This window comes from Papilio polytes, unplaced genomic scaffold, assembly GCF_000836215.1.
Source record: "Papilio polytes unplaced genomic scaffold, Ppol_1.0 DF824135.1, whole genome shotgun sequence".
NCBI lineage: Eukaryota > Metazoa > Arthropoda > Insecta > Lepidoptera > Papilionidae > Papilio > Papilio polytes.
Genome location: NW_013525069.1, coordinates 1,544,646 through 1,563,998, shown reverse-complemented (window position 1 = coordinate 1,563,998; position 19,353 = coordinate 1,544,646). Strand labels below are relative to the sequence as shown.

The 19,353-nt window shown below is 35.3% G+C and overlaps 1 protein-coding gene across 2 annotated transcripts; it reads left to right on the top strand.

Annotated features, from left to right (window-relative positions):
- The first annotated feature begins 272 nt into the window (after positions 1-272).
- LOC106099365 (zinc transporter 2-like) lies at positions 273-17,906 on the top strand. 2 transcript variants are annotated; one of them, XM_013277894.1, is made up of 10 exons: positions 273-680; positions 10,870-11,045; positions 11,455-11,559; positions 12,838-12,958; positions 13,624-13,803; positions 14,367-14,454; positions 15,029-15,220; positions 16,116-16,247; positions 16,828-16,936; positions 17,623-17,906. In XM_013277894.1, the coding sequence occupies exons 1-10, from the start codon at positions 415-417 to the stop codon at positions 17,766-17,768; spliced, it is 1,515 nt and encodes a 504-aa protein (XP_013133348.1). In that variant the 5' UTR covers positions 273-414; the 3' UTR covers positions 17,769-17,906. The 2 variants fall into 2 exon arrangements, with proteins under 2 accessions (XP_013133348.1, XP_013133349.1); XM_013277895.1 differs by lacking the exon at positions 273-680 and adding an exon at positions 4,678-4,959.
- The last annotated feature ends 1,447 nt before the right edge of the window (positions 17,907-19,353 follow it).

Here is a 19,353-nt window from a genome sequence, read left to right as displayed (position 1 = left end):
TTTCGACTGCCACCTTTATTTCCTTACTTTTTAATATTCCCTGCATTGAATTCACCAGCTATTGTTTTGTATTATTGACCGCTCGCAATGTATTCAATTTATATTACAATAGAATCGATTTCGCCGTCACTCTTGTTTGCGTTCCGAGTGTTCCGACATTGAAATAAACGGACCAATTTTTTAACCAAACAAACGTCACAGAGAGCTATGCGCCTAAATTAAATATAGAAAAAACTTAATAAATATAACGAAGTGTCGGTGTTGTTGTTAATTCGGCCGAGTAGCCTTGTTTTATTCGTCGTCGGGCGCTGGCAAAACGTTCGGTTTCTGCTCGCAACCGTCAGTTGCTCGGCGAAGTTAAGATTGACATTACGTTGACGTTAGCGTACATGCGCTGTGTTTGTTTATTTCGAGATGTCATCTAAAATAATGAACGATAATTTTCAAAACGACACTAAATTGAACGGTTTGAGTGGCACATTCGGTGATAAAACATTAGTTCCATTGAACGCTAGGTATAGGTCTAAAAGTTTGTCTAGTGATAAGTTGAACCAAACAAATGCAGATCGAGCTGCGATCTTGGAAGATGTGGAGGCACAGTACGTGACGGATAAATCTGAAACCCCCAGCTGTCTAATCAAGAACAAAATTATGAATCAAGGTTCACAGACGATAAACAAGTAAGTTTAACTATTCAATACTTTTTACCAGTAATTTTATATATACAAAATAACCATCCATTTGGCAATTCTTAACTTTTTAAATGTATTAGTACTGCGTTAATTAAAATATAATAATAGCACAAAATGTTTCATTTTGCTAAAATGGAGCATTTAAAATATTTAATTAACTAAGGCCATTTTTTCTTTCCTCGAAATTAATTTAATAAAACAAAATTGTTATTTGACTAGTAGCAGAGCTGTCATTTTGTTATAATATTCAAAGTCAAAAGTAATTCTTTTTTCAAAATATTGGTTGAACTCAGATATAGAATTTTCTAGAAAAAAAACTTCAAAATTATCCAATAAGAATTGCAGTGTGCTTGCAATATTTGTGTTTGGATTTTTTACAATACAATAAACAAAAACATGGATAAAATAATAGCCATTTAATTATTGAAAGTACTAATTAATTATTTTTTGAAAATAATTACTATATTTAGCCAGTTTATGTTGAAAGGTTAACTGTAAACATGGAAAGTTGTAATAATAATGTTTTCAAATGTGTTTTCAATTATTATGTTTTTGATTTATCTCTTTTCTTTATATTGTAAACAGGTATTAATAACAACTGTCTTAGTTTTATTTACTCTATCTATATTTTTATATTAAATCAGTATTAGGTATTCAGGGAAGTTAGTAAAACATTTTTTGGTGAAACATTTTAATTTTTGGTTTAATTATTATTGTCAAAGTAAGAAGTAAATATATCCTAGTTTATTATATCCTATTAAATTAAAACCCTTTTAAATTTCTAGTTCAATTTCTTAATGTACAAGAGGCCAAGAAAGTTACAACTTTAATTTTTCCTCACTACTCCAAATCGAAGTTTCCAGATTGCGTTACTCGTTATAGCGAATTGCATTACGAAGATATATTAGGGGTGTACGATTTGTAAAATTACAAAAAAAAAACAAATTGTCGGAATTTCAGGTTTTGCATTTTTGCTAAAATGGCTGTCGTATTTATTGTTTATGTAATTATGTAAATTATGTAAAACCTATGTATGTCCTTATTTATTTTTTTCAATTTGGCATACATTTTCAATTATTCTTGCATTGACCCAGCAACATACTATTAACCACATTGTCTTATCACCAACCCTGAATGCATACTTTTGTTTAGTTATAATTTATCATTGACACAAAAACATATTTAAATAACTTTTTAATATTCAAGTAAACTGCATGTGTAAATACTTTTTTTTATTCTTTACCTAGTCGACGATAGTAGGTATTCTGAATCGCGCGGAAGTCTTGGGCAAAAGCTAGTTGTAAATATTTTTTTTCAAGACGTCATGCTGGAAAAGATGTTAATTAGCATTTATGTGCGTTACTCTCGTATCAGAAACGGTGGGAAAATCTTTGTTTACATATGTAATTTTTTTATCTTTAAATATGGGCGCTATTAAAAAGATTAGCGGTGTTACGCAATAGTATATTATCTGGGGTAAAAGTCTACAGACAGTAATACCACCTTTTTAACAAAAAAAACTAGACGGTAAATAAAATTAGTACTTGTATTAATAAGGAAATACTAAAAATAAATTAAAAACTATGTGTTTTCTCGAAATTACGTAACATAGGTAACTATTTCGCCATGTCTGTATGTAATAATATATCTAATATAATGTATCAATAACCATCTATATTCATTTTATTTATTTAACGTATATGAATGTGTGAAACGAATATTTTTGGTCCTAAGAAAAAAGGAAATACGCATGACAACCAAAAATTACTTAACTTTGAAAATGTTAGTTTGTTGACTGTACATATTTAATTTAGTTAAAAATAATGAAAAACAAAACGAAATTAAGCACCACATATTTTTTTAATGTTTAAATATAAATCTCAACACGTGCGAAATCGGGATATACCGCTGGTATGAAATAACAATACTAATGAATGGACTCAGTCCAATCTGGCCAGTACCTACCGTTGGTCAAATATTTGTCTTAGATAACTGAGTACTCGCCAACATCCTGCTTACTTCTGTTTGCTCACCTTATCTCTGCCATTGGATGCGACACGTTTAGTGTCACTAACGGTCAACTATCCTGCTCATTTAAATAGATTTGAGCTGAAATAGACGGTTATTTGTGTTCCATATTTGAAATACATTGCAATTGGATATCGTTTAAAAGTTGTTCAGTCTTGCTTTGATTTTTATCAGCTTATATGGAGGTGCGCACTACTCGACTTGGTTGTGCAACTAAACAGTTGAATTGGCTGCGAAACAATCGACAATCGCACAACAGTTATGTGATAGTTTAGTCAAAGTTCTGCGCCCGCTCTTAAAAGTGGACCACGTTGACGTCCATTATATCAGTCAGCGCCGATTAAAGATGAAACTGGACTGGGCATTCAAGTAGTGTGATGTGAACACTGGCGCCATTGAGACCATCCATGCTTGGCCTGCGCTACTGTCCAAGTGTAAACCGCGCATAAAACAACTTATGTCTTATGATGATCAGTGGTAGTTTATTAGTTATTTCAATTCTTCATTGAATGTCGTAGTTGCAATACAATACCTATGTTATAAAGTCAACTAGCTGTTCCCGTGCGACTTCATCCGCGTGTAATTAGAAAAATGTTACTTCATTGTTTACATTTGTCAAATTCTCAATTGCAAATGTCTTACTGTTACCACAGTAACCTTGCTTTCCTAATGTTGGCAGCTTGTAGTTTATGGTCCCTTTCCGACATGAAAGTTTTTGTCCAATTTATTTACTCCCTAAGTTTAATTAATAGCGTGTAAGTAAGTTTAATAAATAATATTTAATAGCGTGAAAATATATAGTCTAAAGCGTGTGGTCAGTGTAGGGCTTTTTATTAAAAAAATAATTATTCAAAAATATGGTGTGTTTGCTGACATCCTATGCCACAAAGTATGTGTAAACGCTTTATTATGACAGTATAGAAGTATAGATATAGATAAAAAGGTATATACAGTTGTGTTCTGCTTCGATATCACTAAGCATATGTTGTATGCAGTACAACAAAGGTCATAACTACAATGAGAGTTGCATTACAATTATCATTGGATGGAAGCGCTTGACAACCGTTAGTTACGTTACCGGTACTGAATCTATTCCAAGAAGAATTATATTTGTTCCTTGGAAATAGCATTGATATCTAAGTATATACAAATTGACACTCTTCATGAGTATTGAACTGTTTATTGGTTTGTATTTTTTTTAACTTAGAATTTTTAAGACAGGTTTACAAATTACAGCAATTCGAAGCGTTTAAAATCAGTTATTTTATATCGCGGTAGATTTGTATAAAGTTTTTTTAAATCGTCTTAATTCATGAATACTTAGCCTATTCTTATTAAGCTAGCACTTAAACGTCTTTTCATCGTCATCCACATGTCATATATGCAATACTGTTTTGTTCAATTTAAACGAGCAAATGTTCAATTATTACTGACATAAATAATTGTCATACGTCTATTTAATGTACGTAATGTGCGACTTTATATCATGCATAGAATCAACGCAGGGTCTATTACTGTATCGTTCGATATAATAATGAGATAACGTTATTAGAACAGATTTTTAATCTGCAATTAATAAAGTGTGAAAGTTGGAAAATGGTTTATTGCATCCATTAATTATTGTCGATTACTTAAGAAATAATATTATTTACTTTATACATCTTATAGCTAGACACAAATAAATAAAATCGTTTATTTAAGTAACCTCGCTATGGGGGAAATTAATAACCCAGCTCGAGTCCGGTTTAATAGGAACCAGGAATTCGCAACCAATGTTTTTAATGTGACATTTTATCGATAACTATCTTAATAACACCCCATGTTTATCATATAGTCGGTAGTATTTGCGCATCGTGTCCTTATCAACTAATGTGAAGTTAAGGAGCGCCCTGCGATAGTCGCTTCGGAGATAACATTAAATTCGATGGGTTCGATTTAGTGCGTCCTCAGACTTGACTTGTACCGCTTCCTGCTTCGCGGATCGACTGTGACTAGCACTAGTCAAATTAACGTCACACTTTGACATGTCTAGTAGCTAATTAATGCTGTTTATTTCTCAGACCATTCCGTGTGCAGTGTGTTTTGAATATTGGCCTGGAATTAATGAAAAGATTGGCCATTTAAAAATAATTTATTGCGGATAGTGTTTTATTAGTGATTGTTAGGGTGTGTGGTTACTTTTTTTTATTTGTTTTCGGATGTTTTACGGGGAAATGAACGAAGAAAAACCATTAGTGCTGTAAGTTTACAAATTATAATTATGTTTATGTAATTCTTAACATAATTAACTAAACTCAATATTAAAATACTTTTGTAGGATACTGGCATCGATCTATTCTGTCGGGTTTATTGTTATTTATGTACAATAATTTTCAGAGCTTACTACAGACGTTCAGATTTCACTGTACAGTTTGATTCAGTAAACACTGTCAGTGTGCCTTTACCGACCTCTGTCGTTCGACTTCTTTATATCGTCTCAGTCTATGTGTGTGCCATTGCTTCTCCAAGACCCTCATGAGAAAGTCATGATAAAATCAGAAAGCGTGAATGCATTACCAAAGTTATATTCAAATAAACAGACGACTCGATTTCATTTCTCACTATTATTACAGACTATTAAATTTAGGTTAAATGTATTTGTCTAAAAGATAAGAGACACATTGTCTTTTCATATTCAAATCCAACAATATAGGTGTATCTGTATTATCTATACTTATTATAATAAAGCGTAAACACACACTTCTTTGGTGAATAAGATGTCAGCAATTACAGCATATTTTTAAAATTTTTTTTAATAAAAATCCCTACACTTACGTCATGCTTTAGGCTATATATTTTCACGCCGTTTAACTTAGGGGTAAATATTTTGGATAAAAGCCATGATGTGGGAAAGAGACCATAATTTGTTGCCAACATCAAGGAAGCAAGGTTGCCATGGTTTGATATCATGTCATGTCATTTTGACATTTGCAATTGATAATTTGACAATTGTGAACATTAAAATGATTTTTTGTATAATTTCATGCGGATGAATGGGATCAGCTAGAACACATTGTTATCATACAGCAAATTTTTCATGCGCTTTATAATTGCTACCCGCAAAAAGGGACTAGAAAATAGGCCACCGTCATCTCGCTTAACATATTTATCCCAAAATACTTCTCTGCTAAAATTGATGATTATATCAAAAGTATAGCTATAGTTAATAATTCCCCAATACAATAAAATAAAACGATCTGTTGTCCGCGACTTCGTAGATAGGTAGTTGTGTGTTCTCCCAGTCTATGTTCTATATACCAAACTTCACCGAGATCTAAGAACATACAATCTAAAATAATACATTACTCTAAAAGGAACGGTTATTAACATTGAAAAAGCATTGCGTGATGTACGATAGCCGAAAAATGTCAAACTTTACAGTCGCTTACCCAAACCTATGACGAACGCGTCAATGCAATCTGACCTTGGCAAGGCCATCGATGCATTGAGTGCAATTGTTGCGACGCATTGGTTATGAAATTATTATGCACTGTAATTTCAATGGCAAGCCAAATACATTTTTTTATCTACATTAGACTGTCGCTAACTTTTAGTGCTTTTTAAGGCAAACAGAACTCGTGGTGTTGTATGATCTCCAGTAGAAATTGACAGAATACTTTCCTTGAAACATATTTATGTTTTTCTCTCGTAGTTACATTTGTTAATAGCATAAGCACTTCAGTAAGGTAAACTAATTTTCGTCTTAGCCATAAGTTTCTTGATTTAAATCCCATTGTAATTCTGTTTTCCTATTCGTTTTATCAAGATTGCAACGAAGTTATGAACATTAACTTTGTTAATGAAAGTTTAAAAATGATTACCACAATTTGAAAAAACCAACAAACTCGAATATATATGAATTTTTGAAACTCGTAAAACGTGTAATTTGTGATACATAACTTTTACTGCCTGAGTAAAATGTTCACAGAGCACAGAATGGTTAAAATTGTATCCCATAAGGATTTCAAAAGATCATACTAATATTATAAATGCGAAAGTTTAGATGGATGTTTGTAAGAGTTTGTAGCCTTAATGGCTTAACAGATTTCGATGAAATTTAGAATAGATGTATCCGATAGTTTGGAAGAACACACTTTTGTTTCTTTAATTCCACGCGGACGGAGTCGCGGCTATAATCTAGTGGGTCATAATTTTTCAAACTAAGTATGTGTATGTGATTAAGCTTTTGAAATAATTAAAACTACAAGTGGTTTCTGTGTGTGACAATGTCGATGGCAGATAATGTAAAACGTTGTTGAAAAGCAACACTTACGAGATACACTAATATCGATAAAGCAACAGATAATTCACTTGAACTCCCATTAACAAAACATATTACCACAGAGTAGTAAATTATTATAGACCCATTATTTAAATTATATCACGGTAATATAATTAAAACTAGCTGTTACCCGCGACTTAATCCACGTAATGTTAAGAAAAAAAAGCCTGTAATATGCCCGTCTATGTCGGCTACCCTTCAGTAAAAGTCCGGTCGGAATCGGCTCAGCCGTTTCGGGGATTACCCGAAACAAACGCGGATAAAAAAAAAATATGATTTTTGTTATCAGCAACGCAAATACATCATCTTCCTGAAACCTCCTCTGATATCACAAATAGACACTCCAATTTTATTATACGAGTATAGAGGACAGACAATAATCATCCATTTACATTAAGTGCTTCTATGATCCGAATACTCTATGATCAAATTGATAGGCACCGATTTTTACTTATCAGTAGATAAGGCAATAAAAATATTACAACCGTGTTATCAGATAACCGGTGGCAGTTGTTTTTCGACATAAAAAGTTGAGTGACCGCGTCGCCGCAACGGCGAAGACGACAGGAAATAGGGTTAAACGTGCGTCGATAGTAACAGAGAATTCATTGTAATACCTTATCAAGAAATAAATATTCAATACCGGATTTAACACTATCCAATGCCCTGTTCGCGAGTTCTTCGGCGATTATTTTACTATGCCTTAGGGATATGTGACTTACTATCCACCGCCCTAAGTTTAGCGCTGGTACTTTGGATATTTCTTCAAAGGCCAGCAACGCATCTGTAGTTCCTCTGGTGTTGCGAATCTCCATAGGCGTCGTTGACCACCTCTTTGTTCTCGCAGCTCCATTGACCCGTTTTATTATAAAAAAAAATTAAAAAAAACACCCGGAGCGATTTATTTTTCTATTTTTTTTCTAACGTATTGAGGCAACTATTTATATCTTGTTCGTCCAATTTTTGTCTGATAACACTTTTAGGTCTAAGATTTATTGGTTTGCACGTATTCTGTAGAATTATTATTGAACCAAGGTCTTACAATATCGTGAGAAAATGTTTTTTTGTACGGAATATTATCACATTTATATAGCTGAATTGCGGTTGAGTTTGACTCAATAGAATTTTCAATGTCACGGTGTTACCATGTAGAAAAAACTTCACTTACCTATGTTAGGAAAGGCAAGAAATGCTAAAAAATATTTGTGTAATAACCCAGTAAATTAAAAAAGTTGCTAATCATGTTTTAATATCTGATAATAAAACGTTATTACAACATACACTGATAACTATTGTTATGACATTATTATGTTTTTTCGTACTCTAAATCCTACCGACAAGCAATATCCTTGGCATACATTTTTTTAATATCTAGAATACTATTTTTGGTGGGTTGGTACACTATTATACTAATAAGTTGGTAACATTAATTGTGAAAATGAATTAACAAATTCATACGGTTGATAAATGACCATTACACGACCTTTGTTGTACCGTATTGATCCTACGAATTTTGATGTAAAAATGACTTATTATGAACATTCGTGAGAACGTTTTTGTCACATCATCAACAAAATTTGTATTTAGAAATGTGCAGTTTTCGGGCGAAAAGTACACCAACAAATCTCGTACTACAAAAATGTTCATGGTAGACCCTCTGATTCGAAGATTGTACGCAGCATATCCTTTCTCTGTCACACTTATAACAAACGTATATATTCATCTCGCTCTAATAACAAAAATTGAGATACCAGGAGCTGATAACATATGCTGAACATACCTTTAGGAATAAAATGTACTATAGTTAAATTGTCACCAATCGGTTAAAATGCACAAGGTCCTGAGGTCTTGATTAGATAAGATAGTATAATATGTATGTAGTTATTTCTCGATCGGCGTTGAGACTAATTATTTATTATTGCATAATTTGTTAAAGTACACTGCAATAAAAAGCATACAGACAATACCTCCTTCTTTTGGGAAGTCGGTCAAAAATTAGGGTTCTGTGGGCAGTGTGTACATTTTGCAGTTTTGTAACTTCAAATCAATTTATTGATATTTTTTTAATATTTCGGCTCATTTAATACTAGCTGTTGCTCGCCACTTTGCCCGCGTGAAGTTAAAAAAAATATAGCCTATGTTACTCACAGATAAATTACCTTTGTAACGGTGAAAGAATTTTTAAAATAGGCCTAGTAGTTTTTGAGTTTTTTGAATACATACAAAAATACAAATCTTTCCTCTTTATAACATTAGTACAGATGAAAAGAACTTTAAAGTAGTTAAAAGTTTAATCTGTTAATAACCTGCTACTTTCATTGTATATAATTTACTTAACAAAATTAGCTACGCGCAGACAAAACAATGTAATCTCGTAACACATAAGTGCCACTTAACCGGCTCTTAATACTCTTGAGACGAATTCAAAATGTACGATCATTGTACAGCCGTCACTTGTTCAGAGCTGTCATTGCTCCCGTTGTTAGTTATTTGACAAAACCGGCTAATGCAGTAAGTAGAAAATAATACATAATGTTAAGAAAAAAACTGGTACTGCTTTGTAGGATTGCCCAACACTAGATTGTCGGCATAGACGTCGCATCCCTATCTGACAGCTGTCAATGTCATTAGAATAGCGCGCCATCCTGGCGGAATCATTGGCTCTGAGTGTTTTTAGTTAATTACGCTAGTTACAGTTATATTAATGTCCTTTCAGTAACTAGAATTTGCCTCGAACCCTTCTCGCGGTATTCAAAAAGAACCTCGCGAATAATAATAAGGTTATTCCAGACAGTAGTCTACATCCGTTCCTAATTTCATCTAGATACAAAACAGTGGAAAAAGCCTTTTTAATGGTCACTTAGTTTTGTCTCGGTGCTGATTTTTCTTAATATTTAAGTTAAGTGTCGATTTGGGAATATACCTGATTTTTTTGGTGCAAAAGTAATCCAAGATATTAGTCGTCGTTTGATTTCTTGATGGGTTAATAACCTAAGAATAGATTATGTTTTTAATATATGATAATTATATGCTCAATCTTAGGATGACCGGATTGCACTGAACATTGCTCATTGTGTTTTATAACGGAACCTTTGTTTGCAATTACAATGCTATTAGAAAAAAACGTGCCAAATGCATTTACAAATTTTGTCTGTCTAGGTTTTTGTCTTTTCTTTGTGCTCTATCTTTGTGCTGTATCTTTTTAATATACATTTTAGTTATTATGATTCAACGCACCTAACACAATAATAATAATAATTACGACTACTGTCTATGTTCGTATTTTTATTCGTCTACTGTTCAAACAAACAGATTATCTTATCAAATTCAATTTGTAATGTTATTATACTGCCTCGTGTTGCTGTAAACACGGTAATTTAGTTAGATAGTCCAGTCGGCCTACGTACCACCAACATCAATGCGACTAGGGCTGACACTATTTAGTATTTTGATGTCAATGAAATTGTGAGGTAACCCTACTGCTTCACAGTTCTTAGCATACAATTTTTATCTTGCAGTTAACCTACACTTTGTACATCCTTAAATACAATTACAATCTAAAGTTTAATATGTTAAACAAAGCCTGTTTGTGACAGTGACAGCCCTAAAATCCATAGAATCGTGAATTGCTGTGCAGCGATGAAATAGACATCGCCTTTATGCTTTGAATTATTCCGTTCTTACAAATATAAACATAATGCTTTCAACCCATACTTGATTATACATAAAGAAAACGTCTTCAGAATCTTCGAAAACGACTAATACCTTTAACCATTAAAATCTCTTATGTCTATACAATAGGATAAAAGTTTAATAATGTTTTTGCAGCTTCAAAGATGGAAAGGCGTCGTACGGCACTGGCACAGGCACGCCAGCACGAGGCCGCCGCGTCATCTATTGCGTGCATGGCAACCCTAGCACCGGCTGCTGTGCGGTCATCGAGCGCACAGAGACGGACCCTGAAGGCTCAGGCCACCGCAACGGCAGCATCACTGATGCCGATAGTCAGTATTCATTATATTACCAACTTCACTACACACGCCAAATGTTATTGTCTATTGCCTACTCAGCATTGGAATTAATCATTCACCCCTATGCCTATGGAGGATCGGCACAAAATGCTGTTCTTCCATACATTTTTATCAGCCGTCATATCTGAATTCTTCTTTCACACAATCCATCCATACTTCGGTCTTCCTCTACCTTTGTAGCCATTGACAATTTTCAACCAATCCGGTACTGTCATTGACATCTTTATATCGTATTGGAAACATAAATACCGCTGAAGTCGTGAGTTATTCCCGTCCGAACAATGGAGAATGTCAGGGCTGTGCAAATGTTAGTACATCTGCCTTTCACAAGCCATCGGTATTTCTGATTATTAAACAGTAAGAAAACCTTTTTTTTTTCCAGGACATTGCCATAGATCTCGGAACGAAGACATAGACAAACGAGCGCGGAGAAAACTCATCATCGCGAGTATACTCTGCGTTATATTTATGATAGGAGAAATTGTCGGTAAGTACCACATTGTAACACCAGTATTTAAATTGCAACATCTTACCGCGTTGAAACTGAATAAAATATACAGGATGTTTGCTGTCTTGTCTGAGTAACCTTCATGAATAACGGTTGCATCTTATCTTATTGCTTATTGGCTGTTATGCGGCTTCATCCGCATGACATTGAAAACTTTATTTTATTGTTTAGATTCCGTAATACTTTAAATTGACAAAAATTAAATGCTCTAATGACAAAGGCCCTTGCTATTGTCTTAGGTAACCATGGCAACCATGATTCCTTGCTGATATTAACTTGTTTTTGAATCTTTCTCGCAGATTTTTTTTTAAATCTATAAACCCCCTAAGTTTAATAGCATAAAAATATAGCTAAAGCGTGTTAGTGTGGGATTATAAAATATGATTATTCAAAAATATGTGATTGCTGACATTTTTATAACAAAGAAGACATATACTAACGTGAGAGCTTATCTTAACTGATTTGAATTCTACAGAATTTCTCTATCTATACTAATATAATAAAGCGTAAACACACACTTCTTTGTGGCGTAAGATGTCAGCAATTACAGCATATTTTTGGATGTTCTTTAATAAAACACCTACACTTACGTCATGCTTTAGGCTATATATTTTCAGGCTATTAAACTTAGGGGTAATAAATTGGTTAAAAACCCCTAATGTGGGAAAGAGACCATAAGCTGCTGCCAACATCAAGGAAAAATTGCCATACTAAGGTAGTTGGTATTTTGAGAATTTAACAAATGTAAACAATAAAATATTTTTTTTTATAATTTCATGCAGATGAACCCACATGGGAAAAGCTAGTTATCAAATACAATTGTGTATCACACCAATGCATTCGGCAACGCTTGACCTAATCGATTATTGTTACTCGATTTAAAACAATGTCTTATTCAGGAACCGTAATCGTAAACCTAATTGTTTGGACCGGCTCGTGTATTGTTGTATTACAAGTTACTTATAAGTTATTGTTAGGTCATCAATAACATAACAAAGGCAATCTTTATAAAGAAAGATACAAGTTAATGGTATAGTAAGATAAAGTGAACGTGGTGAAGATAATGACAAGGAAACTACTGGAATCTCGGTCTGGATGACGTTACGTAACCCCCAGATAGAGTGGTTCTTTAGCAGTTTTTACTAATGTATGACGTATTATACGCAGTAGAGGCCGATATACAGGTCGATTCTTAACTAACAGATCACAAGCTCTGTCCGTAAAGAATCACCCTGTATCGTAAACGTATTCTTGTAGGTGGGTACATATCAAACAGCCTGGCGATAGCGACGGACGCGGCGCATTTACTCACAGACTTCGCGAGTTTTATGATCTCACTGTTCTCGCTGTGGGTCGCCAGCAGGCCAGCGACAAGAAAGTAAGTCAAATATACGAACTTCAACTAGAACTCGACCGAATTAAAAAAAAATATAGTAGGGGGGGCGAATAAAGTTTTTATATCATAAGGTGGCAAAAACTAGCGGCCACTAGAATTCGCCGATATAGCGTAATCGATGTCCATAGATATTTGCGATTGCAGTTGCATAGCCTACCTTTGATCTATAAAGGAGGGGATGTACAGAAAGAGGACATACCCTCATTCTATTTTTTTTATCCAAAAAAGTGGCAAACGAGCAAGCGGCCACCTAAATCTGCCAAAATGGCGAAGCGACCGCTGCCCGTAGACATCCCTAATTACAGATGCGTTGCTTACCATAAATCGACGAAGGAGGAGAAGCACATAAAGAGGATATTTCCCCATCCTATGCGTCTCCTCCACCGTCAAATCCACTTTCCCATCCATACTTCTCTTAAAGAAAAAGGTGGACGGAAAGGGACTAAAATTGAGCCTCCGGCACCAAATCCTGTGCGTCTTCTCTTCCGTTACATCCTATTTCCCTTTCTTCCCATCTAAAGTAAGGACTTAAATTAGCTTGGTTGCCGGTTGTAGTGTGATCCATCCTTCGACTTCAGTTAGTTCAGTTTAGGTGGAATCGTGGTCAAGCGTTTTTAGTTATGAATAAAAACGATGTGTGTTTGTAGGATGTCGTTCGGTTGGTACCGCGCGGAGGTGATAGGTGCGCTGACGTCGGTGCTGCTGATCTGGGTGGTGACCGGCGTGCTGGTGTACATGGCGGTGCAGCGCGTCATATACAACACCTTCGAGATTGATGCCACCGTTATGCTCATCACCTCCGCAGTCGGTGTTGCAGTTAACCTTATGTATGGACAACACTTCATTTTTTTATTTATTAATTAACTTACATAAACGTCTTTATAAAGTAACAAGAATTGGTAACCCATCGGGAGTGCACTATAATGAGTACAAATGCAGCAAAACAATGTTTAGGAATAACAACATAATGCACCTAAAATCTAATCCGATTTGCAACTATTTTACAAAAGAAAAAAAAAACTTTTTTCTTACTTGAGAGATATTACTTAATCTAATGTCTAATGTGACCGTTTGTGGCACAGGGGTTTGAAAACAAGACTTCTCCACAGGTTTTGGGTTCGAATCTCGCTATGTTTGTACATAAATCACATTTGTATTTGATTTTCGTTTTTTCGAATTTAACATGCACATAATTTATTCGACTTTCGGCACATGTCGGTGAAGAAATCCAAAGATATGTGAAGTCAATTTGTATGGGGCCAGCGCGGTTCATTAATTCCTAGTCGCCACTTAGGGTAGACTCTAAACTTCTTAGTGCTACGTATCTGATACGTCAGCCCGTATCTGATACGTAGTAATCTGGTGATGATGAATGCTCTCGTGTTTGCAGAATGGGTCTGACGCTGCACCAGCACGGACACTCGCACGGTGGGCACGGGCACACACACGGCGGCACCAACCCCGTACTTAACAATAAGGTAAGCGGTGACTAAATATAGCTGTTAGTTTCTGAAGATTTTCTAAATTGTTCAAATGTTGTTGTTTTCATTAATTAACATAATAGTTTGCTTATTTGATATCTTTTTATTTTATGTGTGTGTATTTTTGGATTATTGTATATATTAAAATAACTCAAAAACTACTGGACCAATTTTTGAGTTCTAGCACCATTAAAAAGCTATGTTAAAACTGAGTAATATAGGCTATATTTTTTATTTTAACGGGGTTGAGTCGCGACTAACACCTAGATATGTCGTCAGTATTCACAGTGGTAGAGCCCGCTTTAACATCTTCGCACGATTGCGCCGGCTCGTCCGGTGTAATACCACGACCACACAGAAAACAGGCGTGAAGTGGAAGCAATTCCGCGTTTCATCTGATGAGTGTGGTGCCGGAGGCCTAATTTTAATCCCTTTCCCTTTCTACCCTTTTCTTAAGCGGAGAGGGTGGGAAGGAAAAGTGGATTTGACGGTGGAGGAGACGCATAGGAAGTGGAAATGTCCTCTTCCTATGTTGCAATATACATTCTATTCTATTCTAAATTGTTTTCAGGAGAGGAATACGGACTCTGACGCGGAGAGTGCGTCCTCGCACGCGGTGGGGGCGGGGGCGGGGGCGGGGGCGGGGGCGCACGGCCACGCCCACACCGAGAACATCAACGTGCGCGCCGCCTTCATACACGTGCTCGGGGACTTCCTGCAGAGCTTCGGCGTGCTCGTCGCCGCGCTCGTCATATACTTCAAGGTGACCTCGACACGCCTGAACCTTCACACATTTCACACATCTACATACATACCTCCTTATCCTACTCCAGTAATGGCGTTACAGGTTTTTGTCCACATATCGTACGTCATATCACTCTCTCGGTATATCACACTCATAACTAACATCCTTCTTGTTATATGCGATTCATTCCTCCTCATAACGCGCCTATACCACGCCAAGACAATCACAGAAATAGATACAGTTGGTTATAGAGCCAAAAAGACTGATAAAACCTAAGTAAAGTAACATTAAAGAATCTTTTGAGCTCGATGTTGAATCACAATCCTATATATGTAAAAAAAATGTTAAACATGCGGAAGTTTAAATTTTTAAATTTAGCATACCTCTAAAGGATAGTCTAGAAGAACACCTGGTTTGCTTATTTTTTTTAAAGTTTCCACGCGAGCGGATTCCCGGGCGATAGCCAGTTTTAAAAGAACATTAATATAACTGCAGCAACGTAATTAAATCAAACACTCAGACCACTGCCGCCAGAATGGCGCGCTATTCTAATACGTCAGAATGACATTGACAGCTGTCAGATAGGGACGGGACGTATATGCCAATAATGTAGTGATGCGCCAATCCTTCTTAACACTACACATTACACATTACCCACCATCACCTCATATAATCATTAATTAATTTTAATTTCTTTTTCGTTTTCTTTACATTCTGTACATACTTATTTATTTTTATTATTATAAGATTCATTGTGGTCTGTGGGTCGGGCTCCTGGTGATCCAACATAGGACGCCACCCTAGTTTGGACGCCAGTCCCCTGCCCAAGGGGAAAATTAATAAAATTACTTTATTTTTAATTTTTTCTTAACACTAGTCAGTAAATAATCGTTTCTGTTTTGTTATTCTTTAGCCGGAGTGGAACCTGGTGGACCCGATCTGCACATTCTTGTTCTCCGTGCTGGTGCTCATCACCACCTTCAACATCATCAAGGACACGCTGCTGGTGCTGATGGAGGGCTCCCCGCGAGGACTCGACTTCCAGGTCTGTTTACTGGTTCAATTTTATAGTTGAATTTACGATTTAAATATTACTTTTGTATGTTAAATCCATACATTAAACTTTGTTACAACTGGATTAACGCATAGTCTATTAAACTTATAGTACAAAATACATTGTGAAATTCGCCAATATAGCGAAGTGATCGTTGCCCATAGACAACAGTAATTGCAGATGCGTTACTTTTAATACACAGAAAGCGACGCAAAGAAAAAGGCCAGCACGATATGTTGTACCAGTTATTATAATAGTACTGCCTGTTCTCGTGCGGTTTCATCTGCATGATATTATAAAAACTTTATCTTTTTGTTTACATTTGTCAAAAGCAAATGTCAAAATTATCGTTACCGTAATAACCTTACTTCCCTAATGTTGGCAGCTTGTAGTTTATGGTCCCTTTCCCAAAGGGCGGTTATTTTCCAATTTATTTACCCCCTAAGTTTAATAGCGTGAAAATATATAGCCTAAAGGATGATGGAAGTGTAGGGCTTTTTATTAAAAATATTGTGTGTTTACGCTTTATTGATAAAAGATAAAGGTGTGTATATATTGTGCGGTGTGGCAGGAGGTGGCCAACACGTTCCTGTCGCTGCCGGGTGTGCAGCGCGTGCACAACCTGCGCATGTGGGCGCTCTCGCTAGACAAGACCGCGCTCTCCGCGCACCTCGCCATACGTGCGTACTCGCACCACACCACCCCGCACCGCCTCACACCACCTCACACCACCTCACACCACCCCACACCACCTCACACCACACCACACCACCTCACACCACCCCACACCACCTCACACCACACCATACCACACCACCCCACACCACCTCGCACCACCTCGCACGACCTCACACGACCCCACACCACTTCACATCACCTAAGTGGTAACTGCACTGCAGGTTGACTTCACGCATATCTTTTAATTTTTACTCCCATATGTGCAGACATCACGATGTTTTCCTTCACCGTAAGAACTTCGGGTAAATTATGTACATATGAAAATTCGAAAAATCAAAAATCACATTGGTACAGCGGGATTCGAATCTAAGACCTGTAGATTACGAGTCAAGTGCTTAAACCACTGAGCCACCGAAGCATACGTACTCACTAAATGTCAACTTTTTTATTACTTTTTTTGATCGATGATATCTATTATGCCATTACACTTGACAAGTACAATTGGCCAGTTGCGATAGTCATAGATTGTATGGACTTACTGGCGCCAGTTAGCGTTCCAAATATGCCATTTGATTGACAGTCCAGTTATTAAACGCTACTGACCAACTGTACTGGCCTAGTATAATCCGCACATTATTTAGTCTTTTTATAAAGGCTGATATTAATTATTGAATTTGTTGTATTACAGGCAGCGGCGTCAGCCCGCAGAAGGTTCTAGAAGAGGCGACACGGCTGGTGCACGAGAAGTACAACTTCTTCGAGATGACGCTGCAGATCGAGGAGTTCAGCGACGGCATGGAGGACTGCAGCCAGTGCAGGATGCCGCAGGCGTAGCTTCCATACATACTAAGGTTACTAAACAGTTTCCACAGAGTAGTTAATAACAGAGGCATCATCAAATAAAATTCTGCACTTATGAAGGAACAGACATTTGTATAGAGTACTGTTGCTCGCGACTTTACCTGCCTTAAATAAAATATATAACTTATGTTACATTCAGTGATAATACATTTTTAATAGTGAAATTCGTCCAGTAGTTTTTGATGTTACAATACATCCAAAAATACAAATCTTTCCTCTTTATAATATTAGTAAGATTAACAAAGACTTACAAGAAACCATAGAGTAGTCACAGAGGCGTATTAAGAAAAAATCCAGTTTCTCAAGACTTTTGTCTGTTTTATATATCTCTCGGCACAGTGTAATTACACTTAGAGATTTTTATTTAGTTGTTTTTATCATAACGCACAGAGTAGCTTTCCCATAGAGGGTTATCATTTATTATCTGTGCTATTCGTTTTAATTATTATATATTTTCACTGTTTGGAGGCTGATTTTTAAAAGAACTTTTCGCAGTATTTTACTTCCTTTAATTTTAAATGTCTGTAGTTATAATTATAATAGGATATTTTAAAAATGAGACCAACAGAAAGTTAGATTATAAGAAAATTTACCGAAAATAATTGATTTTGATTTGTTACATAAAAAATAGGAAACGAGGTGCTCTATTTTCGTATGTGCCTTTATAGATGTTTTTTCTATACATTTTGAATTGTATTTCAATATTTATATCGAGGCTATATAAATAATATGTAAGACTATGAAGTCATTTTCCTCACAGTACAATATATTAATAATAACCTGATTACTTTCACAAAATGTTTACATTTATAAAGCCAAAGTAATTAAATGACAGAGGTTTTAATATTGTTTTACCTGATTATTAAAAGAATATTTGTTCATGTTTTTAAGTGAAAAGTGAATAAAAATTCTACTAATTCAGAAGGAAAACAATGCAATTGAAAGTTAAAAATTGTTTCTAAAACTCGCTAATGCAATTTTTGTATTCTATTTGTTATTTTGGAAGGAATTATATCGAATATACACAAAATGAATTAAAAACCGAATTTATTGTTAAAAAAAATATTATTAATTGTAACAATATTAAATATAAGATATACTATAGTATTTAATATAATGTAAATCATAATTTTTATTTGACCGGAGTGAATTTAGCTTCATAAAACGCGACAACAAACTATTTGAAGTTGGCAACAAAAACAAATAGCTCAAAACAACCGCAGGAGTCGAGAGACATTTTCTATCTCTTTCGCACTTGATGTATTCGTATACGTCTGTCTCGCTCACTTGCGTCCACAACTTTAGACACGCAATATATTCACATGTGAAACAATTTTAATATTAACTCAAAAGATTATTTGAAAAAAATAAAGAAAAACCGCTTTTATAACTAAACTGCTTAAAACTTCATGAGACATTGTCAAGTTACTTTCTTACTTAATAAGCTGTCTCTTGTATTTTTGTAACACTTTTATGAGCGTTACATCAAAGAAACTAACTTCACTCCAGTGAAATATGAATTTAACTGAAGGTACTATAAGTATATTAAAATGTTAGA